This window comes from Leishmania donovani, chromosome 21, assembly GCF_000227135.1.
Source record: "Leishmania donovani BPK282A1 complete genome, chromosome 21".
Classification (NCBI taxonomy): Eukaryota; Euglenozoa; class Kinetoplastea; order Trypanosomatida; family Trypanosomatidae; genus Leishmania; species Leishmania donovani.
Window position 1 is genome coordinate 470356 of NC_018248.1, and position 25241 is coordinate 495596.

The 25241-nt window shown below is 59.3% G+C and overlaps 5 protein-coding genes across 5 annotated transcripts; all 5 read right to left on the reverse strand.

Moving 5' to 3' along the window:
• Positions 1-7358: 7358 nt before the first annotated feature.
• LDBPK_211400 (hypothetical protein, conserved) lies at positions 7359-10757 on the reverse strand (the record flags this gene model as incomplete). The annotated part of the gene is made up of 1 exon (XM_003860609.1): positions 7359-10757. The coding sequence occupies one exon, from the start codon at positions 10755-10757 to the stop codon at positions 7359-7361; it is 3399 nt and encodes a 1132-aa protein (XP_003860657.1).
• Positions 10758-15148: 4391 nt separating this feature from the next.
• On the reverse strand, positions 15149-16582 carry LDBPK_211410 (surface antigen-like protein; the record flags this gene model as incomplete). The annotated part of the gene is made up of 1 exon (XM_003860610.1): positions 15149-16582. One exon carries the CDS (start codon positions 16580-16582, stop codon positions 15149-15151), a length of 1434 nt encoding a protein of 477 aa, XP_003860658.1.
• A 1233-nt stretch (positions 16583-17815) lies between these two features.
• Positions 17816-18613, reverse strand: LDBPK_211420 (hypothetical protein, conserved; the record flags this gene model as incomplete). The annotated part of the gene is made up of 1 exon (XM_003860611.1): positions 17816-18613. The coding sequence occupies one exon, from the start codon at positions 18611-18613 to the stop codon at positions 17816-17818; it is 798 nt and encodes a 265-aa protein (XP_003860659.1).
• Positions 18614-19504: 891 nt separating this feature from the next.
• On the reverse strand, positions 19505-21865 carry LDBPK_211430 (PIF1 helicase-like protein, putative; the record flags this gene model as incomplete). Its single annotated transcript, XM_003860612.1, has 1 exon — positions 19505-21865. One exon carries the CDS (start codon positions 21863-21865, stop codon positions 19505-19507), a length of 2361 nt encoding a protein of 786 aa, XP_003860660.1.
• A 1371-nt stretch (positions 21866-23236) lies between these two features.
• Positions 23237-24118, reverse strand: LDBPK_211440 (hypothetical protein, conserved; the record flags this gene model as incomplete). Its single annotated transcript, XM_003860613.1, has 1 exon — positions 23237-24118. One exon carries the CDS (start codon positions 24116-24118, stop codon positions 23237-23239), a length of 882 nt encoding a protein of 293 aa, XP_003860661.1.
• Positions 24119-25241: the final 1123 nt, after the last annotated feature.

The window sequence follows — 25241 nt, forward strand, 5'->3', positions numbered from 1 at the left end:
TGTGTGCATCTGTGGATGCCAGACAATGATGGAAGAGCGCAGGGCAACGCGTACCCCCTCCATGCGACCTGTCATGGGCGCACAATACGATGAGGAGGGGAGGGGCGACGCTAGCGGGCAACAACGTGACCGCACAAAGAGAGGAGACAAGAAGAAAAGCGGCTCGAGTAGGCAATGCATCTACCACGCCCACATCGCACACCGAGGCACAGCGTGACGGAACCTTCTGGGCGTGAGCCGGTGCCGGTTCTCCCGTACCCCGCTGCCACTCTTTGTCCCTTTTTTTTTCTTTCGTTTTCCTCCACTGCTCCCACCCCCGCCCTTCCCCCAGTATCGCCTCCCTGCTAGCAGCACTCATCTGTGCTGATGGTGGCGGTGGCGGCAGCGAGAGCGAACAAAGGTGGTGGGGCGGGGGGTGGGGTGGGTCAAACTCCACCCGCGTCGGAGTGCACTTGTCCGCTGCTTGCTCTCATGTTATGTCGCCCCTGCTTTGGATCGCCGTCGCGAGGGGCGCCTTCTTTGCCTGTTCCTGTTGCGAGAAGGGGATAAGGGTATAAAGCCTGAACACGTACGCGCATCTGCATTGCGTGGCTGCGCTTCCAACCGTGCGTGTATGAGCTGACTGGGGGAAGGAAGAGAGATGCCCGGCCACCGGCTGTGCCGCGATGAACATGGCCACGTCCCACCCCTTTATGCTTGCTCGCACGTACCTGTACACGCACAGCGCGCGCGATGGCATGCACCAACACCCACACACACAGCCACACACAAACTACCGATGAAAAAAAAAGAGCAGAGAGAGAGAGAGATGTGGTGGATGCACTTGTGCGTACACGCGCACCCGTGCACGCACAAGGCGCTCACGCACACATAAGGGGAGACGCGCCTCGAAGGGAGGGGGAGGGGCTTTGCCGAGAGTGTATCATTTTATGGAGTGGACTTCGATGAGTGGACAGCAATGTCGAAAGGGAAGGGACGTATCCGCGGGCGTGCATGCATGCGGACATGTGGATACATGCGGGATTCGTTCATGTAGAGACGCGTTGGCCACATCCACGAGAGGGAGAGAGAGTGACAGAGGAAGGGGAGTATGGGGAAGGAGGGAGGGAGGATGGTGAGTGTGACAAGAGGTCATATTACACGCCGTATGCTGTGTGTTCCCTCTGACGCGCAGACACAGACAGTGGAAAGAGGAGAGGAGGGTGCTGGTGGGGGTGGCGTTGTGCGTTGTGGGGTCACCGGCAGTAGCACAGACGCAGAGCTACGTGCAGGGAGAATGAGATGAGGGCGACTGCTAACTACTGAGGAAAGTAAGGGGAAAAAGCGTCCCCTTCCCGTCCTGCTGAGCGCATTGAATCGGCCAGGATGGTATCCATTCCTGTAGTGCAGCTCACTCTTTCTCTCTCAACCTCTCTGTTTTGCCTTACCCCTCGCCCATGCGTCTGCAGCAGCCTTACCGGCCCTTGTTACCTGAACTCTGCTCGACCAGAGCGAACAACAAAGTCACAAAACCGCGACACACACACACACACACACACACACATGTTGCTGTTGTGCTCAACGTGATGCTTGATTCCGCTGTGGTAACGGAAAGAGCGGGCCAGTACGTTGTTGGCCCCTCCCCTCCCTCTCTCTCTGTATGTATGTATGTGTGTGTGTGTGTGCTTGTGCTTTATACACGTGGGTGACACAGCGCACTCACGCTACGGAGACTCTGCATCGAGGGACACACACACATACACACATAGATGCGCATGTATGAGCACCGCATTCGTTTCTTTCTTTTTGGCTTGCAACGTGCCCATTCTACGACAAACGAATAAGTCAACACGTATACACACGTACACAACACCACAGCCCACCTGGCCCTCCTGCTGCGCCGCGGCTACATCCTCGTGGCCGTCTAGGACGAACCGTCCAGCCAGTCGAATCAGCGCCCTGCGCCTGACGGGCTCTACTGGTCTTTCCCTGTCCCTCCTTCGCATACATGCGACGCGATTGGCGCCAGACACACTCGGATGGAGTGAATGCCTTGATCTAAGTCGGGCAACCTTTAGGGCCCTCTGCTCGAGGGTGCGGGTGGTGGCGTCTAGCGTGCGGATAGTACAGAGGTGGTCCTGGCACATGCCGGATGAGCTTAGGGAAGAAGTCGGCCAGCCACAGACCAGAGCTTTCAGAGACCCTGTGCTCTGCCGGCATAGACCATGCCTTGCCCTCAGTCGCTTCAAGCCGCAGCATCCCATGATAAGGTGTGGAAACTCCTCACATGGAATTTTCACTGGCTCGATGGCACAATTCGCGGTGCTCACATCAGGCTTTCCGACATCTGCACCCCGTCATCCCACACGGTCCGATCTGGGAGACGCTGCATGCTCTTCGCACGCATGCACTGTGGGGTCGATTCGTGTGGGTCTCTTCGCGTCTCTTCCGTCTCTCGCCCCTGCTCTGCTCACCTCTGCATGTCTTGCGTGGGTGTGATGCACCAAGCCAGCTGTGGTTGACAGCGCACACATTTTCTGCATCCTGTGGCCTGCGCCACGACGGCGTTCTTACCTGGTGGGCTCGCCGTCCTCGCCTTCCATCTCTGTCGACGTCATGAAGGGGGCCGTGCCTGAACGGCGTGCCCGCGTGTGCCACCGACAGGAGGAACGCTGCCAAGATACTGCGGCAGCATGGTTACTCCACCCTCTCGTGAATCCGCACGCCTCTGACAGGAGTGGGCGTGCCGAGCGGAAGGAACCCGTGAAGAAGCGTGTGGCTGCGCACACAGAGAGCTCACAGTCCGCCGTCCTCAAGGGGGACTGTTCGCAGCGTTACACTCGCCACGGGGGAAGCCCGCGCAGCTCGGGTGAGACGTGCGTAACCAGGTCACTGCGTGCAGCGGAGAGCTGCTGCTGGTCGCGGTGCCGCGCACCGGCGCGTGTGCGCCTTGTGTTGGGGGATGCTCATCCAGCTGCCTGGCGTGCTCCAGTGCCCAGCGCGCCACCTTGCAGAGGACGAATCGTAGTGTGGCCTGCGTGACATCCTTGCCCGCGGAGGATGTGGGGAGTGTGGTGTGATGAACACAGATGGCGCGCTGCCGTGCCGGCGTCCGGTTGCGCTGCACGCTCGGGGGGTCCACTACCATCATGAGGTGAAGAGGGCCCAGGAGGGATGGTTGTGCGACTGGGCATGCACGCTTGGCCATCTTGGACTTGTTCTTGTGGGCGGCGCGAACACAGAGGGGGGGGCGGGGGCGATGGTGTGGGAGGGCCATGACGCGACGAGTGTGGTGCGGGCCGCGGTTGGGCCTCCGAGGCGCGGTGATGTAGGGAGCCCAGCGTGCCGGCGTAGGGCTGACAAATGCCGCGGCTGTCTCGGTGTACCTTGGTGGTGCGGCTCTGGCTTGTTGGGGAGCAACCCCAGGGGGGGGGTCTACAGCGGAGCGAGGTGAAGATGGAGGCCGTACGGGTGCGGCTGGAGCCTGTCTCGCAGAACGGTCGCGCAGTCGTCGCGAGGCGATTCGCTGGAGGGGCTTTTGCGCCGGGTGCAGGTCGGCATGACAGGGTGGGGCGGAGTGAGGGCGCAGCAGGACTGCATCCATCCCTGGAGGCTGACTCTTTGATAAGCATGCCCGAGAGAGGGCGGTGCGCAGGGCAGCATCGCAAGAGCCGCGCCCAATCGCGTCAGTTTTGGCGTCCAGAACGGTCTGGAGGGGCTCTTGCCAGATGGGAACAGCGTTCCTCGTGGTCGTCGGCGAAGCGAAAAGAGTGTACACAACAACGAGAGTTTTCACAGGCGGAGAAATACAACGGAGATGAGGACAAAGAGACCGAGGTCGAGCGAGCGCGCAGACCTGTACCGCTGCTGTTGCCTGCTTGCTACACACGGGGCCACAAGACACGAGAAAACCAATACGACACAACGCAGAACGAGCGATGACCGCAGCGGTGTATAGCACCCTTCCCCACTCCACCGGCAGAAACAGCGTCAAAGGGAGGAGGGGGTGAGGAAAGAACGGAGCGGTGGAGAAGCAAGCACGTGAGGAACACACACACACACAAATACACACAAAGCAATCATACAGACAAGCGGGCAAAACACGTGAGCGACGATAAAACAAAACCGAAAAGGAAAAGGACGAGCAGGCGACAACTGCGATGAGACAAGAACGACAGACACGAACGCCGAGGGAGGGGAGAGTGGTGGTGGTGGTGGTGGTGGTGTGTTTGGGGGGGGGAGGGGGGCACACTCATGCACATCAAGAGGCGATGCACGCAATGGCCAACTGCATCATTTTTCTTTTTTTTTCTTCTCGCACGCAGAAAACGCACATGCCGCTTATGCGCGTTGCAGTCTGCGTGTGTGAGTGCGGACGTGAACGGGAGGGGGGGTGGGGGAGTGGAGGATGCAGCGAGCCTCCACACACGCGTGTGGCGGAGAGCTCGGCGCCCTTTTTTTTTCTTTCATACGTTGTATTCCCCCTTCTCTCTCTCTACCTCGACAAAGAGCGGTGGGGGGTGGGGGTGGGGTGCAGGCGGCAAACTACAGGGCGCCAAGCAAGCAGACACATACGCACACATACGCACAAGAAGGAGAACAGACGATGGGGAGTGATGATACAAAACAAAAAGAAAACGGAAGCGGAAGCACAACTCTGAGAGGGAAAGATAAAGAGAGGGGGAAAGGGGTGGAGTAGGGATCAAATATGCAAACACACGCCGTAGTTGTACTCCTGCTGGCCAATCAGAATGCGGGGCGAGGGGAAGGAAGGAGGGAAGGAAGAGAGAGAGGGAGCGAAAACCCTGAGAGGAGAGACTAGGGAGGAGGAGGAGAGAGAGACGGCAGCCGCCATACACACAGCCATAAACACACACACGCACACACACATACCCACATTCACGCACAGCCAGTCTCATATATACATAGGTATAGAATGCGTCGACAACAAAAGAGGCAATCCATGGGCGACACCAAAAGCGAAGAGGGAAGGAACACAAAGCAAAGGCGGCAGATGAGGGACAGCAACAACAATAACAACAACCTAATACAGAGGCACCATGACACAAGCGAGGGATGGGGGATGGGGGATGAGGGAGGGAGAAGAGAGCGCAGGAGGAACCCCCTCCCGAATAAAACACGGAAAACACAAACAAACGAAAGGCCATAACTTGAACACGGAGAGCACGCGGTAAGTGTCGGGGGAGGAAGAGGAGGGGTGGTAGTCGTGGTGATGGTGATGAAGGGAGAGGGGAGTGATGGCTCTCAATGAGGAGGGAAGAAGATTGCAGGGGAGCTGTAAGGACTGCTGCTTGCTCTCTTTCGCCCTCCTTTTCCTCTTCCTAGCCTTTCCCCCCTCGCACGTCTTCAGCGCTACTGCCGGTTCAACCACCACCTGCACATCCCGCTCGCATTTTTTTGTTGCGCTCGAAAAGGTGTCAGATGCATGGAGAGAAAGAGATGGGAGCACTAAGCGCACTGCGCTTCACGCTGATTTCTCTCGATGTTGTCGGCTCTCAGCCTTACAAGCTGTCCGTATCGAGAGAGAGGGATCAGCACAATAACACGTATCTGTCTGTGGGCATGCCCGGTGTATGTGAGCTCACTCAGCAGCGCCGACAAACGGTGACTCTGCGCACAACAAGCGAGACACGAGAGAGGCAGACAGAAACACACGCGTACGCGCAGGGGAGGGAGTACACGGACGACAAGAGGGAGGAGCAGACACGGGGTAGAGGGACGGTTGGGGCGAAAAAAAGTGCGCGAACACAAACCAATCACGACATACATATTTCGAGAGCATACATTACAACTGGTACACGCGCACCGCCACACCCGCAAGGCTCACATCAGCATAGACGTACGCGTGCCGTCACCTCAAGCGCATGTAGGTGGAGGGAACAGCGACGGAGGGTTTTGGGAGAGGGGAGAGCGGGAGAGAGGCAAGTCAAAAGGGGCACGCACACGCACACGCACAACAGGTAGGTGGCAACGAAGCGAAAAGGTGAAGAGTGAAACGAGTCGACCGACCACGGCAACAAAGAGGAGAGGAAGTAACCATTACTCATTCCATAGAAAAACGAAAACAAAGAAATAAAGGGAGAAAAATGAGGTCGCCCCCCTCCCCCCCACACACACGTACATATATACATATGCGCATATGTGTATATATATGTATGTACATACCCATAGACATATGTAAACATACATACATCGAAGCGTATCACTTGTGTGTACGTGTGTACTGGATAATGCGGCCGCGCCCATGGACATGATATATATATATATATACATATATATATATATATGTATACGTGTGTGCATATGAGGTCAAATGGAGTATAGAGGGAGGTGGGGGGGAGGGGAGGGGAAGGCAGAGGCACAAAGCAACGGAAAACGCACGCACATACGCAAGTAAGGAGAGCGCCTCCTCCCCTCCACACCCACACACATGCACACACACACACAGAAAAAAGCAAACACACAAGCGAACAGGGACAGCGTAAAGAGGACATCAAGCAAACACAACGCTCTGCGGTGTGACACACACGTGTGGATGGTGGAGGAGGGCAAGAAAGAACTATAAGAGGAAGGAGCAAGAGGGTCGGAGTGCGACTGGAGAGAGGTGCATGTGTGTGTTTTTTTTTTGTTTTGGGGAGGGGGTGGCGGTGTTGGAAGAGGGATACGGCTGAGCAGACCGCTGATTTCTTTATATATACATATTTTCTTTTTAATTTTATTTTTTTATTTTTATTTTTATTTTTTGCTATTGGAACTGATTCTGTGTGCACACAACACTGCTGTGCTTTGTGTTTCTGTGTTTGCGCCCCACCTCCTTCGCCCCCTCAGAAAAAAATAGGTGGAGGAGGGGTGGGGTGGGGGCAGCACGAAGCATAAATACAGCGGAGAAGGACGAAAAAAAAGCGGAGAAGACTGTATGGCCGTTCGTACGTAAATGAGAGGTGTGCGTATATATATATATATTTTATATGCACCTGCGCGTGTGCGGTCCCCCCCCCCTCCCCAACTGGGGCCGTACGCGTTTCATCGTGCTGAGCAAAGCTTACCCAGACACACACCTGCTTATATGCATGTGTACACGTATACGTGTACACATGCATATACTTACAAAATAAAACATACAGCTTGAGAGAGTAGACGCACACACACAGACACAGACACAGACACAAGCGGCGCATCCCTTCGATCTTCCTTACCTCTTCTCTCACTGCTCCTCCTGTACGCGTCTCAACGAGCCCTGTGCGTCAGAAAAAAAAAGCGAGATCACCAACCGTGAAGTCCGTGCTAACGGAGCGCGCTGCATATGGCGGCGTTCGGGCTCAGTCGGCAGCTGTTGCGGCATCCAACGACGATGACTGCTACTCCTTCCATGGAGCTGGTGCGGCGGGAACGGTGCCGCCGCTGCTGTTGTTGCATACTGCGAAGTTGTTGCTGCTGCCGCGCTGCACATAGCTCTCGCGCAGACTCGTGAGACTGGGGTTCGCCGGGCTCGCGCTGCACCCACGCTCGGAGACGGCCGTGATGGCGCGGACCAGTCGTGCGAAGTCCTCCAGGTGGCACTCGTACACACGCTGTTCGTCCTGGCCTATTGGAAGCCCGACACTGCGGAGGCCACGCTGCACCTCGCCTGCCGTCACATCGACCATGCCTAGTCGCGCAAACAGCCCTTCCGTGATGCAGCGCGAGAGAGGGACAGTGCAACTTGGCAGAGTGCCGTAGCCCGTCGTCGCCATTCCAGCACTGCTGCTGCCCATCACAGTCGTCTCTGATGGCGTGAGGGAGTCTGTTGAGACGACGCCGTGCAAACCTCGTCCGTTGGCCACAAGCGCTGCGCAGTCGACGCCAAGTCCAGCACTGCGCCCACTGCTCTCCAAGGCAGCCGCTGCCGACTCTTCATCCACCACCATACCGCAGAAGGCGATGCGAATCGCCTCGGACGGGTACCGACCCTGGATCTTGTAGGCCATGCGCGCAAGAAGGGTGTCAAAGGGGACCGTCGGCACCTCCTCACCGTCCACGCTGTCCGAGTAGGGGTGCTGCGACACACCCTGCTGTCGCTGGAGAGTTGAGGCACCGGTGAAGGCGTCAGAGGTGCAGCGGCTGTAGGGGTTATAGCTGCCACCTTCGCTGGACGACTCAAAAGGGGCCCCGTCTGCAATACGACTGCCGATCACCAGGACCTTGCCATCCTTGGAGTCTGCGCGCCCACTGATTGTAACACAACCCTTGCACTGCGCCTCATCGGCAAAGCGTTCGTGGCTGTGGCTCATGCCTTTCGCCGCGACACTGGTGGGTGGGTGTGCAGCGGCCACACACGACTCGGCACCTTGCACCCGCCCCGGAGGCCACGCTGGCCCGGTCGCGTTGCCGTTGTTGCCCATTGCCGCAACGGCAGAGCTGTTAGTGGCGCCAACTCCGCGCACTTTGCCGGTGGCAGCGCTTTCCGCTGCCGCTGTGGCAGCCACAGTTCCGTTGAAGAGGGAGACAGGGCTCATACTTCTGGGGCCCAGGCCTCTGTGCAGCAGCTGGGGTGAGCTGTTCCGCTTCAGAGTGGCTGACACCGCTGGCGGGGAGCGAGTGGGGTTCTGCACACCCGCGAGGTACCGGGCGCACGGCTGCAGCTCATCAAACAAGTCCAGCAGCACCTCCGCGTCGGCGCAAGGGAAGCTGTTACACTCAATGATGCAGGCGAGCTCGTCCAGCGTGATGGCGGGATGGTCGACGCTGCCGCCGTAGCGCTCTTCCTTGGCGAGGCGAAACTCCGCAATGAACTCCTGCAGATCCACCGAGTTCGTGCTGAACAGGGAGCTGAGGTCGCTCGGGGTGGCCTCGCCGCGCTCGATGCCCGACACGCTGCCAGCGAAAGAGGGTACCAAGTGCGGTGCCGCGATGCCGCTGGAGCGGAAGGCGCTGACACTACCACTGGCGTGCTGCAGCAGCGCACCGCTGCTTCCGGCCTGATGACCAGCGCTGCCGACGGCGACACCAGAGAGAAAGCCACTGTTCGCCAGGCTGTTCGTAACGAGCCCGGAACGCTGCAGGAGTTGCGGGGACCCGTGCTTGCTCGACGCGCTACCGCTGAGGATGGCGTTGCTGCTTGCATTTGTGTGCATTACAGTGCCGGCGATCGACGGCGGCATTACACGACCGCCAGCATTCACGCCACTGCTTCCACCGCGCGATTGCAGCGACGTCGTCGGTGCTGATGGCGGAGTGCGAAGAGGGCGGACAGCAGCAGCTACATCACTACGCGCTGTCAGCGAGGCTGGCCGGTTGGCAACGCCGCTGCTGACGGCGCCGCTGTCAAAGCTGTCGGTGAGGTCAACGTCACCTCCGTGAAAGGCGGCACTCTCGGGCTGCTGGGGCGTTGGCTGCAACGGCCCTGCCCATGTGTGGCCGCCATCGTTATCGCACGTGCTACCACTGTCTCGAAGCAGCTCTGACGAAACCGACGCGCTCGAGGTGCTAGCCCCCTCCGCTGTGTGTGAGTATGGTGGGTGGGCGCTGCCGTGTGCTCTGCTAGAAAGCTGCCGTGGCTGCGGCACGGTGCGGGCTTGCTGCCCTGGCGTACGCCTCGCTTCGCCTCGCTGCGTGGCCGGCGGCGCGAGGTGTGTGGATGGCACCTGCGGCACTGTGCCGGCACGGAGGTGCGCGAGGTACCAAAGTGGCTCCTCGGGCTGTGTCGTCATGACATGCTGGTACATATTGTTCACGAGCGCCCTCACCCGCGGATTATCGCGCAGGTACGCTTCCTTGCTGGTGCTGCCGTCTCCAGCAGTGGCGCGAGCCTCTGCTTCACGCTGGTGGGCCGTGCCGCGAGTGACGCTGTTGCTCGCGGACGTCGCACTCACCGTGGACGACGGACGCTGCGCTGGTGCAGGCGCCTGCGGCAGAGACCGAGGTGGCAAGGGTATCTGCACTGTTGACACGGGCGTGGTCTCAGCACTGCGGTCACTGCTATCCGCCACCAGGCAGCACCTGCGCGCTGGCGAGGTGACCGTGAGAAGGGATACGTCTGGTTGCGACGCCAGTCGGGATGATGATGTTGGCACCGTCGGCATGGTCGCTGTGGAGGCCGGCTGCTGCTGAGCCGGTGGATTGGTGGTGGACACGTTGGAGCTGGCTGTTGTGGAGGTCGACAGCTTGCTTGGCTGCATCATCGCCGGCAGTCGGCTCGACATGGAGGGCATAGATGGCGCCGGCTCATTGGTGCGGAGGCCCAGGGCGTTGCTGCTTCTCTCATGACGACTGCTGCTGCTGCTGCCGCTGTTCATGCTGCTTCGAGCGTTGTGGTGTCCACGACGGCCGCTGCCATCACCGTTTTCGTCCACAGGGGCGGAGCCTGCCTGGGTCGGGGTGCTTGGGGGTGGCAGCGACATCTTACCGCCACCTTTGTCGCCGCTTCCGGGATGGGCCCGGCGCTGATACGCCTCCCTTTGGTGAGGCGGCGGGCTGCGGCCCTGCACGGTCAACGGTGATGCGGCCGGCGAAAGGGTCGGCATACGCAGAGCGTCCGGCGCAAGTCTGCCGGCGCGGTTCACAGGGCACGACGAGGCGCCGTCGAGCCGCTGTGAAACAGGGAGGGAGCTGGAAAGCGCCTCCGGCGCGAGCGGAGCCGGCAGGTTCGACCGGCGCAGCCCATGCGAGGGCGAGTTGGAGTCGGAGGAGCCCCCGGTACGGATGGAGTCTGTCTCTGACGCAGCTGACGTGGCCGTCGGAAGCGGGCGAGTGCCACCGGAGCGAGCACGTGTCTGCATCACACAAGCTCACTAGAAAAACGCAGGAACGAAAGGAAGTCAAAGACTCAACGCAGACACATGCGCGACACACCACGGCAGGGCGAATGGAGGGCCGGTGACGGGACGCCAAGGAAAAAAAAAGGGAGAGAATGACCGGCGCTCAAACAGAAAAGGAGGCAAAAACAAGAAAAGAAGTGACAACGAGGCGGCGGGTGGCCAAATAGGAAGACGACACGCAATACTCAAAAAGGATGCGCTCACATATGCAGGCACACGTGACGGAGAAGCAGGGGTGAGGTGGGAGAGGAGGGTAGGAGGAGGAGGGAAGTGATGGTGATGAAAACACACAAACCGAAGAAGGTAACAGCAGAATGTGAGAACAAGAGGGGAGAAGAGGAGGAGGGGGAGGGGGGGGTGAAGAGGAAGTACGCGGCTTTCTTGCGATGGAAGCAAGAAGAAAGCAACACACACACACAAGTAAGAAACAAAAAAGGTGGAAAATGAGAGAAGACAGGATGGGGCACCGAAATGCTGCACAATAGGAGAGATGGAGAGGACAATGAGATAGTACGCGGGAGCGGTGGTCGATCGCACGCCTATGTCTCAACTGGCCTGAGGGATGAGGAGAAGAGAGGGGGTGGGGCTGGATTCCTTGCTTCTTTCCGTTCTACTTTGTTTTAGGTGCCTTGGGGCGTCACTCCGACAGACACAGAGGCCTGCTAGACGACTTATTTCGCAAGGCAGCAACGCAAAGGAAAGCAGCACGCGACATGCAATGCACGGTGGCAGCGCCGCTCGAACTCACGGACTTGTGGCCCCCCTCTCTCTCACTCTCACTCTCTCACTTACTCACTCTCCCTCGTCTCTTTGCTGTTTCTTGTGCGGCGTGCGCAACCACGTTTTTTTATTGTTGGCCGCGTTTTCCGTAACAAAGGAAGAGACACCGAAGGAGGGAAGGGAGGAGGGAGGAAGGTGCGTGTGTGTGCGCTTCTTCAAATTCTGTGATAGTGATGCGCTCCGCTTCAGGGGGTGGGGCGGCGGTGATGCCCCGCTCTCAAGTGTTGGAATGCGCGGGGTAGATAAATACACAAACACACACACACACACACACACATACGCACACGTAGACGAGAGAGAGAAAGCAATCCGACGCAAGAGAAAAAAGAAGGTACCAATCACAATCAATCAAAATCAACAGGCAAGCGACAATGACCAAAGTCCGCCTCCCCCATACCAGCGATGGCGGAAAAACAACAAAAAAACGAGACACGAGCGGGTACCCACGTACGCGCTACCCCCGATCAATACATGCAGGTATGTATATGTATATATACGTATATACATACACGGAAGAACCATGCACGCGCACGTACAGACGACAGAGAAGACAGAGTGGAACCGAGGCACAGCGCGCACGCGAGTATCACTGGCGTAGGAAGAAGACACACACACACACACACACAGAGAAGCAAACAACTCCCAGAATAGTATCGAAGATTTGCAAAAAAAAAAACGAAGGTGGCGGAGAGCGCGAGAGAGAAAGGGGAACGAGGGAAAGTTTGCCGCTGCTCCTGCTGCTTGTCGTGATGCTACCAGTTGCTAACCAGCTACAGATCGCCCACAAACTCGTGGTGAGCACAAGCACAGCGATAGTTAGTGTGTGTGCGAGCGGGACAGAGAAACAATAAAAAAAGAGAAATCGGGAAGGGCCTTTGCTTGCAGACGTTTCTTTCTTCTTTTATGCGGTTCTTGCACGCGCGCGCGTGCGTGTTTGAAGAAGGGAAGGAGGGAAAATGGGGACAAGAGAGAGGGAGGGGAAGAGCGGTGAAGTTTGGTGCGAGTTCGTGAGATGGTCGACTTGAAGACCACACACACACACACAAATGCACGCACCTACACGCGGATGGACAGTACCAAAAGGAAATGAGGGGGTGATGGTAACAAGAAAGAAACGAAGGAGTGAGTGGGGTGGGTCGGGTCGGGTTGGGAGGTTTGAGGGAGGGTGGCTCGGGGGGGGGAGGGGGACCACAGATACACCGCTGCTTGTGTTTGTGAGTATTTGTTGCGTGTGTGGCTCCCCTTTTTCTTTGGTTGACCATTACGTGGGGGGGGGAACAGGCAAGGAGACACGGGGTGCACCGTCGAGATGTATCGTTGCGCAGGGGGCAGACCACACACGGGGTACAGCGACGACAAAGCATGGAGAGGGGAATGGATGAGGAGAGAAAAGGGGAAGGGGGAATGAACACAGATGCATGCGTGTGTGCTTTTGTGAGAGGGATTGTACGACTTGCAGGGCCTGAGTCCGGGTCGATTGAGCGACCCGAGTGTGTTGCTTGGTGTAACGTCCGCGGCGCAGCAGAGAAGGGGGGGAGGGAGGTGGGAGGGTGACATTGCCCCGCCTTCCGCCTTTCTCGGCTTCCTCGAAGACTGCATAATGCACATGGCGTCGTGGTACGGCGGTCATGCACACTCGAAATTGCTCACGTGTCTCTCGCCTCTCTTGCGAAGGTGTGGTCTTTGCTTTATATATATATATATACATATGTACACGTGGGTTCCTCATGCCAGACGCGCATTCACAGAAGCACTCATAACCGCACGACGTACGCATGCACATATCTCGGAAACATGTAGATCGATGACGCGTGGCTGATGAAGTCTTCATAGAGAACGAGAAGGGCACTGCTGTGGCGATGCACACACGCACACACACAGCAATGCACACATCGCCGGGAAGGCAACAACAACAAAAAATAAAATAATCAACGAAAAAAAAGTTAGCATATGAAGCGAAAAAGAGAGAGGGCAAGCGTATGGGAGAGACGCACGTGGGTGCGTCGGTGAGAGGGGGGGGGAGCAAGCGTCTATCCAAGCCGTGTAGCCTGAACACAGAATGAGAGGAGAAGAGGGTTATAGATGCTGGGAAGATCTAAACACGCAAGGGTTTGACCAAACGAGCCAGCACCGACGAGGAAAGCGAGCAACAATACGAAAAAAAAATGATAAGCAGGGGGAGGGGTATGTGTGTGGGTGTGTGTGACCCAAGGAAATGGCGCGGAGGAACGGGGGACTCATTCGTGAGGAATGGCAACAACTGCGACACCGCTAAAAGGAGAATGGGGACGAAGAGGACAACCACACACCAGCACACAGGCACGCACGCACAGACACGAAAGGGAAGGGGCACGCAAAGACACGGTGAGGGAGGACCTGAAACCGAATGAAAGCGTCTCCTCTGCCGTGCAGTGACACGCACGGAGAGAAGAGGCTGCGTATGCGTGCGTGCCTGTGTGCCGGTGTGTGCAGAAGGAAAGTGAAAGAAAAACAAGAGGAGAAGCGTTCAAGATGGCAAGCACGAAGCGAAAACACATACGAGAGAGAACAATGCAGGAGGGGGAGGGTCGAGCGCAAATAAAAAAGCATAACTGTAAGCGAAGAGGAACAAAGAAAAGCAGATGAGGACACACCTACCCACCCACACCCACACCCACACACACACACACCCACACCAAAAAGATAGGGAGCGCAGGGAAGAGGGAGAGAAAGAACGAACACGAGCAAGGGAGTCTACGATCAACGATGTGGACACACAGATAAAAGCATAGAGAGGCGAAAACAAAAGAAAGGGGGGGGGGAGAGAGACTACCCAGATTTGTACATACAGGGAAAAGACAAAAGGCGAAGGGGTTGGGGTGGGGTGGGGTGGGGGGGGCGGTGACCGGTGAGCGTGTATGTGTGTATGTGTGGCAGGCCGTTTGCCATGGTGAAGATTCTTCTCCGAGCTGACCGAGCAAAAAACAAACAGAAATGCTGGAGAGGATGCAGAAGAGTACGAGGGATACGCACGTACACATGCTCTCTGAAGCACATAGGCCAATGCATACATTTACACAGCGGATGCAGAGGGAGGGGGGGGGAGATTGGGAGGGAAAGAGAGAGAGGAATGAAGAGCTCATGGGGAGCGGCAGGCGTTGAACGCGGCACCTGCGCACTAATTTATACACACACACACACCGTGGTGAAGAGCGAGCAACGCCTCTCTGCCACCCGCTGTTACACTAAGCAACACGGAGAGGGGGGAGAGAGAGAAAAAAAAACGGAAACGACCTAATCATAATAAATAAGAGCACACAAGTCGTTCGGGCTGTACCATATTTCGAAAAGGACGCTGGCACTAGCCGACGACGCCACTCCCGGCACATCCGCGCTTGTGTAGCGGTGCGACTACCAAACCTTTTCCCCCACCCCGTGTGTGTGTGCACGCTCTCTTAACATAAGCGCAGCCTTGGGCTCGACGATTGATGGGTGTAGCCAGCTGCGAGGGCAGAGCGGTCATCGCACTGCGTGCACAACGTCGGATCGCCGCGGCCGCGTCGCTGGCAGTGGTGCAGGTCGCATGTATTCAATCAAGAGGAGGCGCCGCCGGTGCTGTGGCTCAAGGGGTCATTAGAGGCGGAAGACGCCGACGCATCCCACGAGCTGAAGGTAGCATCGCTACCGTCGACGGCCCCGTTTGGGCCCGTCGAGGAACTGCAACTGCTGGAGATCTTGTCGCTGATAGAGTCGATATTTACGTCGTTACACGCGTTCTCTATGGCACAGTTGACACTCATGACCGCCTCGTCGACTGTGACGGCGACGTAACGGCTTGTCCAGTTAAGCGGAAGGCAGCCGCAGAGAGCGTTGCCCTCCAGGTGGAGATACATAATATTCGGCAGTGTCCTCCACTCAATCGGGAGAGAGCCACTTAGCTGGTTGCCGCGGATGCTCAGCGTGTCGAGAGACTGCATCGAGCTCCACAACACCGGTAGCGTGCCGCTCAGTGTGTTCTCGGAGATGTCCAGCACTTGCATGAACTCCATGGCACTCCACGACGCAGGCAGGGTGCCGACGAGTACGTTGTCCTGCATACGTAGTTCCTCCAGGAATTCCAGGCGCGCCCATTCCGCAGGCAGAGTACCGGTGAAGCTGTTGTCGAAAAGCAGCAGGGTATTCAGGAAGGTCATCGTCGCCCAAGCCGCAGGCAACCAGCCGGTGAGGCGGTTCGAGTGCAGGTCCATCCACTCCATCATTGACATCTCCGCCCATTCGTGTGGGAGGGTGCCGCTGAGGTCGTTCCTGCCTATCATCAGCGTCGAGGCAGCTCGCATAAATCGCCAATCCGCAGGCAGTGTGCCACTGAGCCGGTTGCTTTCCAACACCAAGGTCTGCATCGACCTCATGCGTCCCCACTCCGGCGGCAGCGTACCAGCCAGGGCGTTGCGATTGAGGTTCAAGATGGCGAGGCTCTTCATGCTCTCTCCCCACGACGCCGGAAGGGTGCCGGTGAGATTGTTGTTGCTTAGGTAGAGCTCCCTCAAACTGCGCAGGCCGCTCCACTCAGGCGGGAGGCTGCCGCTGAGGTTGTTACTCTCCAATCGCACCTTGCGCAGATTTCGCAGCAAGCCCCAGCTGGCTGGCAGCGTCCCTGACAAGTTCCGCCCGTTTGCGCGCACACTGATGGAGGTGACAAACACCTGCGACACATCAAAGTCGGCGCTCGACACCTCCGGCAGACGGCCGGGGGAGACAGCCAGCTGGGCCCAGTTGGTGGCGCTGATGGACACCCCGTCGCGGAGACACGTCACTCCTTTCCAGGCGCAGAAGTTGTCACCGGCCCAGATGCTGTGGAGATTTGGCATCGACTGCAGAAACCCATCCAGAAACTTGCGCGTATGGAGCTGCTGCGCTTCCGTGTACGCTGACATCGATCTCATCCCCACGGGGCGCGCCCTGCTGACCGGTAGCACCAACACCAGCGCTACAGCAGCCACAAGCGCCATGCTTGCGTGGGTACACATAGGTGTATACAGGTTCAGGTGGTTGGGGTTTCCGCGTCTCGCGAGGCGTTTGCTTCGACGGGGACGCGCCTGCACCCTCTTGCGTGCTTGCGTCGTTGTAGCGCCGCCGCTGCGCTGTACAGAGCACGTACGTAAAGCAAAGCAGGAGAGGACACCGAAGGAGGCGTCAAGAGAGATCGACGAGGAGGTGGGAGAGCGGGGAGGGGGGAGAGGGAGGGAAAACAGAACACGGCGCACCAAAGCGAAAGCCTCAACGAGCTGCGGTGCACGTGGCGACAGCACTTACTCTGCGTGTGCGTGCGTGTGCGTGTGTGTGTGTGTGTCAGGGAGAGAGGGGTGGAGGGCCGAGAGTGTCACAGAGCGGTAAGCGAGCCATGTCGTGAGAGGAGGAGGAGGAGGAAAGAGAGCAACGTGGTGGATCCGAGACACATCCCATGCTGAGGCAACATCATGCATCGTTTCCGAACCCGACGGAGGACGACCGACTTCACCACCTAAAAGGGTGAGGGGAGGTGAGCGGCGGAAGGAAAGCAGAGCCGTGCAGCGACATCACAGAAGGCCACTGAAGGGAAAGCGGCAGTCTTAGGTCGTTCGTTAGTGACGTCATTACGACTCCCGAACTCACCCACCCGAAAATAAAAAAAGACGCGCGAGAAAACAACAGAGCGATCATCCAACGGACGCTCACGAACAAGCACACACACACACACACACACACGCAACGGACATGACGTACTCCCTGGGCGTCTACACCGAGAAATACGGGCGAGGGGTGAGGGCTGATGGTGAGGGGGCGGCCAAAGGCTGCGTAGAACGTCCTGCTTGTTCCTGGCAGCGGAGGGGTCAGCCTAGTGGCGAACAAGAGAAGTGACCGAGAGTAGGACAAAGCAGAGGTGATACCATGCCATGTGTTGCCTCCCAATTCAGTAGCCTCATCAACGCGACATCTCGCCCCCTGCCCCCTCACGCAGTGTACCGATGCGGCGCGTCCGCTGCGAAATGGGTCCGCCTTATCGACCCGCTCCCACCGGGATTGCCTTGGCGTGAGAGGGACACAAGATGGATATGTGCGGTTGAGGTGGGTGGGAGTAGGGTGGGCAGCAAGGAGGTCCAAGAGCGCATCGCAAGTAAAACTGCATCCGACTCTACGCCACCCCTTTCCCTCCGCGTACCCGCCAAAGCTGGATCCTCCCCGATCCCTGTCCTCCACGGAGCTGCCCTTGTCGCCTCCTCTCACTTGGCTATGTGCACCTCCATGAAGCGGATACGCTCTGTCCGGTTGGACACCAGCGAGAACTCCTGAATATACCTCCACACCGTCGGAAACTCCTTCTTGAGTGAGACGACGAACGTCTTCGCGTTCTCGCACACTGCACCGGCCGTCATGACGCCATGGCCGACGCGGAAGAGCAGCTGACCCTGCTTATGCAACTCCACCAGCCCTGCGGTGGTGCCTTGTGAGAGACGGAAGCCAAGCGTCTCGCGCTCGCCGAGGCCGTCTAGCGGCGTGATCATCTTGCGTGGGCAGCGCACTGCCGAGCTCGGCGCCGCATTGGCAGCCGCAGCCGATGACGGCAAACTAGCCTTCACCGCGTCCGTGATGGCGTGCGGCAGCTTCGACTGTATGCGGGCATCCACCACAAAATGGCTGAACGTGGCCGCGACGCGGAGTGCCCTCTTTGTTGCCTCGGCGTCGCCGCGCTTGCAGATTGCTTCGGCCGTCACCACCGCGTCGTAGTAGCCGTGCCGCTTGTTGATCTTGCCGCAGTCGTGCGAGATGACCTTGGGAACGATCAGGCACGTGGTCCGCCCATTGGCGGCGTACACGCGATGCGGCAAGTGGAAACGGTGTTCACACACCAGCCGCGGGCACTGCGCGGTGATGACGGGGGGCAGGATGAACTCGAGATAGATGCCTTCCTCGTCCGCGCCACCGCTGCTGCTGCTGCCACCGTTCCCGTCCTTTGCACAGATGCGCTGCAGTTTATACAGAACCGCCTTGGTGACAATCAGGCGCTTGTCCTGCGGCATGACTCAGCACACGACACTAGCACGAGGACGGAGCGGCAGAGGCAGGGGAACAGAGGACGCCGAGAGGCACTTGTAGACGAGCGCGCGCGCACACACACACACACACACCTCGAGTTGAGGAGGGGGGGGCGTCAAAGAAAGGGCGGAAGAAGAAAGTGCACAAAAAAGCGCTGCGCTACAGAGTCCAGTGAATATGATGTGCCGCGACGCGGAAATCACGTGCGTGCGTGTGCGTGGTGGTGGGGGTGGGTCGATGTGCACGGGGCGGGGGTGGCAGCGGAGCGTACGGAGAAGGAAATGACATACATACATACCAGTCACTATACGGGGGCGATACAGATGCGTACTCCGCTACGTGACCCGTCGCAGTTCACATGATGCGGGCGTGGGCAGCTTTGTGTCGTGTCTCCGGCTCCTCACCCCTCTCCTCTCCAGCAACGTGTGCAGCCGCGTCATCCGACAGCATGCGCGCACAACCCATCACAGAGCGAGAGAGAGAGAGAGAAGGGAGGGGGGGGGGCACATTCCTCTCTCATGTGTTCTCGTGTTTTTTCTTTTGGCGGATGCTTTCTTCCTTTGTCGGCGTCTGCGCATGGGCTCGAGTACGGCCGCACGCGTGTGCATGCGCTTGAGGAGACCCGCTGTGCCTTCCCTCTCTCTGCTACGGCTTGGAAAGGGCTCGTATCCATAACATGGGCAGCCTGCACGTCTCTCTTTCTATGCTAGCATCTGCATATGCGTATATGGCTAGGCATTCACTCTTGCTCCGCCACATTGCCGAGCCGCCGCTGCGGGGCGATGGCATACGCGCGTGCGTGCACCTCTCTCCGAACCCCCTCCCCCTCTCCCCACTCACAGCCACGTGTGCCACGCGCTTGACGTGAGGAGAGACTACCCCTCCTCCGTTTTGGCCCGCTTCCGGGTGGCAGTAACACGGCTGCCACCACCCTCGATATCCGCCAGGCTAAAAGGCACACCGCTGCCAAAGACGCCGTCGGTGAGTAGTGACCCCTTCGCGCACGCGGTATCTCTTTCCCGCGACAGCGCCGACTCGAGAGGAGGGGAGCTGCCAGTCCTGGTTGTGACAGGCTGCGAGGACGGCGCCGACGTGACCGTGCCCAGACCGTAGAAGTCTCGCGCCTCCGCCGACACGCACGCGGCGACGACGTCCAGGTCCAGCGCTGTCAAGCTCAGGTCCTCTGCTTTGCGCACTCGCGACAGCGCCACGTACGCCTGCCCCACCTCGAAGAATGACTTGTCCAGTGCCAGGCGGACCATGGGCAGCGTCATGCCCTGAACTCGGTGCACCGTCAGCGCCCAGGCCAGCTGCAGCGGCACTTGACGCCTGGATAGGCTGAGGCGGCCGTCTCGCCCATGCACCTCCATCGTGATGGCGGGCACGACAGCTTCTACGCCGGTGGAGAAACGGACGAGCGGCAACGCGGGACCATGCGCCTGTGCGACGAAGCCCCCAACGAGACCAAGGTCGCCGTTGGCCAGGCTCGGCTCGTTCGGCAGGGATGCGAGAAGCACCACCTGCGCACCCACCTTCAAGGTTAGCACAGAGGGCAGCGAAACCTCGGCATCGATGTCGGTGCCAGGGACGGCGGCATAGTCCTCGGAGGCGTAGCGCTGGAACTGCATCGACTCCAGTTGCTGCAGCCGCTGTGCGTTGTAGCGGTCCACGTCGTTGCGGCGCGCGAGCAAAGTGGTGGCCTCGACGCCGAAGCGTTCCTCCAGTTTGCGTCCCAAACACGCCTCGAGCACCTGCCGCACCAGCAGCGTGCATTCGCCTCGCCGCACCGCCGCGCAGCACTCGGCGAAGCGTGGGTCCTCGGCATGACGGTAGTCCTTCGTGAAGACAAGTTGCTGAAAAGCACAGGCACGCCACACAGCAGCCATGAAGGCGGGCTGCACCTCCTCGCCAGCGCCACGCGACACCGGCGGCAGTTGCAGAAAGTCGCCAACCACCAGCAGCTGAATACCACCAAATGGCAGTGCCGCGTTGCTCGTTCTCTGTCGCCGCTGCGAGGAGGAGGCGGGGGGCGCCAGCGGAGCTCGCAGCACGCGTGCGACGCGGTCGAGCAGGGCGAATGTGTGCGAGGAGAGCATGCTGATCTCGTCAATGACGAGCACCTCGCACCGCTGCCACGCCCGCACGACGTCTGGCTTGCTCTGCACGCGCTGCAGGATCGCGTCTGGGTCGCCCTCGCCGCGGCCGATGCCAGAGAAGGCGTGCACCGTTTTGCCGCCGATGAGTCGAGCGGCGATGCCGGTGGCGGCAGTCACTGCAACTCGCCCAGTCTCCACCGCGTGTTCCTGCTCCTCGTCTTCAGCCCCCAGATCGGCCTTACCCTTCGCACCACGGTGCTGCCGCGTGCGAGGTAGGACGTGCTGCAAGACGTGCAGCAGCCATTCCGTCTTGCCCGTCCCAGCAGCACCGCTCACAAAGACGTTGTGGCCGGCGCGCACAAGCTGGACCGCGCGTTGCTGCTCACTCGTCCAGTTCAACCGCTGCTGCTGGGCCGCCGTCAGTGACGTGGTAGGGCCGCTGCTACGGCTGCTGCTGCCGCCAGCTACCATCGTGCTCCTCTGTGGCACGGAAGACTGCGACGACGTCATGGGCGTAGGCGATTCCACCATTGAGTGCGCAGCGAATGGGTCCTCCTGTGCTGCGCTGACGGCGGCGGTGCCGTTGTCGTGATGAGACTTGCTCGTCTCCTCGCCGGAAGTGTCGTAGTCATCATCGTTGTCCACGCAGCTGCCCGACAGCTGCGCAAGACCGGGGTCCCGCAACCCGCGGCTGCCTCGATCACCACCGCCCCCTTTTCCGCCACGCTGCAGATCCTTGCGGCTTCTGCTCGCCACGTTGCGCTCCATGTCCTTCCACCGCGCCTTGTCCTGCAGCACTCCGGCCATCATGCGCAGCTCATCCAAGTCCTCGGTCGTGTCGATGAACACGCTGCACTGCCGCTTCTCATGCGGCACCATCACCGTCAGTCGTCCTTGTGCCACGCCCGTCGACACGACCCGCTGCAACCGCACTAGCTGGAAGAAGGTGCCCTCGTGCTTCTTGTGCCGGCTGGAGCGAACGACGAGGCAGGGCCCGAGACCGCTTTGGCGAGAGAGGAAGCACTCGGTGCCGCCCCACTGACCAATCCGCTCGCCATCCTCGGCAAAGACGGAGATCCTGCCCTGGACGGCGCTCATCGTCATCTTCGGCTTTGGCGCGCGCATCGCAACAGCCGCCATGGTGGCAGAGGGGTGGGGGTGGGGCTGAGGGTGGTGCTCTTGCTGAGGCAGGGGTGAGCCGCGAAGAGGAACAGAACGGAAAGACGCGAGGTTTGACTGTGAACCAGAGCTGATGCTGCGCCGGCACTGATGAAGAGGGGGGGGGCGCGCACGTGTGTGTGCGTGTGTGTGGGGGCGCAGAAGGCACAGGGAAGAGGGACCTGAACGACGGCAGGTAGTCTATGGTCGTGTATCTAATATCGTTGTCTATGCGTGTGGGGGTGGCGATGGGATAGGCGAGCGCTAGCTGCGTTGCACTCCGTCCCTGGCGAAGGAGGACAGGAACGCGAAGAGAGGCGGGCCAGGGACGAGGAGGAAGGTGCTGTGGGGTCGACAAAGGAGTGGAACGCCCTTGTACACACACACACACATACACAAGCATACCCAGGTGCGGCGTGTGTGCAGAGCCACGTTCGTGGCGGGTATTGCCGCACACGAATATGCAGACACGCGCCTTCAAAGGGTTCTCCACCACTCCCGAGGGCGTTGGGGAGGTACCGCCCTCCTCCAACAGCAGTGTGCGTGTGCATGGGCGTGGGCGTCTCCGAAACACAAGTAAACAACCAGAGCCTCAACCGCAATCATGCCCCTCTCTTGTTCGATGCACTTGGCGTTTCGCCTTGTTTTTGCCCTTTGATACGGCGCTCATCATGGGGCGTGGGGAGAGGGACAGCCGAAGGTGATGCCTGCCTGCGCATACTCGAGCGTGAGCCAAACCGTGCCGGAGGAAGCCGTCCGCTGCTTTCTGTGTGTTTTTTTTTAAGCTCTCTGAATGGCTTCGGTGTGTCTCACCGAGTGACCGCCGTTCACCACCTCTTGGACCTCCCTCGTCTTCTTGTTTCTTCCTGTGCTTGCTCGAGCGTTTACACGCATGCTTCGGCACAAAGACGCGAATCAGGCCACCGCGCGCTTGTGTGTGCGTGTGTGTGTGTGTGCACGTGCCATCATCAACCCAGAGAGACACGGACAACGAACCGAAAGAGAAAGGGCGAAGAGGCGAGGGAGGGGGGAGGGAGCCTGCACCCACAGCGCTCTCCTCCTCCCTCAAGCTATTCACACGGTTGCAAGCATCGTTCTTTTTTTTTAAACGTGCTTCCCTTTCTGTGCTGGACTTCCGCGTACATGTCCACCACACCTGCATGCGCGCACACACACACATGCATACCCTCACTCAACGGCGAAATACCAGAGAAAGCGAAAGAAATGCGAGCGCTCCGCGACGCAGCAGTGCTTGCCACCACCTCCGCCGGGACTTCCGGTATGAGGACGACGACGAAAAGAGGAAGACCCCAGTGAGCTCTCGGGCCGCCGCCGGATCGCTGCTGTCCGTGCTCACTGCGGTAGCTTTCCGAAATTACTCATCGCCGCTCTGTGCTCGTTCTTCTCCATCACCCTTGCCATATCCGGAACGGCCGGCGGCTCCGCCGCAACGTGCTCGGTGTGGTAGCCGATGTTCTGCCGCACGTATTGTCGCGCACCCGCCTCGATGGCTGCTGCGTCCACCTCCTCCGCCGTCAGACCTATCGTGAGAAGACGCCGTAGCTCCACCTCTAGGTTGTCGTGCGCGGCTCGCAGCGCCATGCCTGTGTAGCGGAGACTTGACGCGGTGAGGTGGGCCGCTCGGTCTGTCTCGGCAAGTCGTGCGAGCACGCCCTCGTAGAGCCCCGAGTAGGTCTCCTCTGCCTTGGCCAGCTGCAGTCGCGTTTCAAGCAGCTCGCGCCGTAGGGAGGCAAGCTGTTCGCTGATGGCCGCACTCGTCGGGGCGTAGGAACGGCGCGGCCGTTCTGCGTCGTGAGCAGCAGCAGGTGGAGACGGTGCTGGCACTGGCGCTAGGGCGGCTATGTTGGCGTCCGGTAACGACGAGGCTGTCGAAGCTGTTGTGGAGGAGGACGCAGCTGCCGGTGGTGCCGCGCCTCCTTCTTTTGAGGTGGTGGCGGCGACGGGCCGCACCGAGTGGGACTTGTAGAACGGCAGGGCTGCCGAAGTAGCCTTGGTAGGTTTCTGCTTCGTCGCCCTCGACACACGCTTTTTTTTGGTTTCCAGCAGACATGCGGTCGTGGGTACCGACCGAAACGCGCGATGCTGCCAATGATGAGGTGCGAAGATGCAAAAGGTGACACAGGCCGACACCCCTGAAGGTGCGCGGCAGACGTTCACTAGCAGAGGACGCACGGCGGTGAGCCGCGCGTGGCTGGCACCGCCGATGAGCGACATGCAGAGGAAAGCCAGGGGTCGAGGTGGCTGAGGGGTTGTCGCGGCGACTCACAGTTGTCTCGCGACACACAGGCGAAGACGAGCCCGCATTCTTTGTTGTTCGGTGGTGGGTGGCGGGGAGCAGCGGAGGTAAAAAAAGAATCGACGGCGGGGGGAGGGAGGGGGTGACCACAGGGTCACAGGGAGAGATGGAGGGCGCTGGTTGCGTCTGAAGATGCTGGCGTACGGCGATACGCAGACTGCAGCCGTGGTCTCTGAGCTAACGTGGGGGAACACTCATCCTCACCATTTATGAGCTTTATGAGCGCCTCATCTCGCATGTGCGCAAACGCCCACTCGAGGCTTGCACTGCACTAGCGTGAAGAGATAGAGAGTGAGAGAGGGACGAAGAGGCACCAGCGCTCAGCGCTCAGCGCCCGGAGCCCTGCCCTCCCCCCCTCTCCCCCTACGACACGCATGCCCACAGCGGTGGGCCATTCGCAAGAAACCAAAATGGTTTGCCTTCCCTGGCCCATATACGGCTTTCTAAACATAGAGACGCCCGTGATCAAGGCATCACATACGAGGGAGCTACCGCCTTTCTCGTCCCGCGGTGTCTTCATTGCCTTTTACTTGCGCTGTGGTGCCGACGCTCTGCAGCTGCCCTTGACGTCAGAGAGTGGATTGAGCAACGCGAGGTGCCGAGAACGACGTCCTCCTCCTTCGCACAGACTGCGCCAGCACATCATTTGCCCGTGAGCGAAGAGATGAGGCATGCGCGAACACCAACGTACAGACGCGTGCGCAGGCGTCGCCTTGCAGCCCTCCTCTTCTTTTCGAGGTGCGCAGCGCGGCGTCATCGCACTGCAAGAGACCGAGACACAAGAGAAGCCGCTGCCACATCTGCTGCTGCTGCAGCCACAGATCGCTCCCTACCTTCCCCTTCCCCCCCTGTTGTCGCACGCCATCCACATCTCCCATTCGATCGCTCGCCCGCCTGTTAGGTTGTCGTGCGCGCGAGAGGACCGATAGCGAACAGAGCAAGCGCACCGTCTCTGTGACAGAGCCGAAGCGGAGGAGAGTGTTTCCCGGGTGCGCGCGCGTGCATGTGCGTGCATGTGCGTGAGGGAGAACGAGACATGAA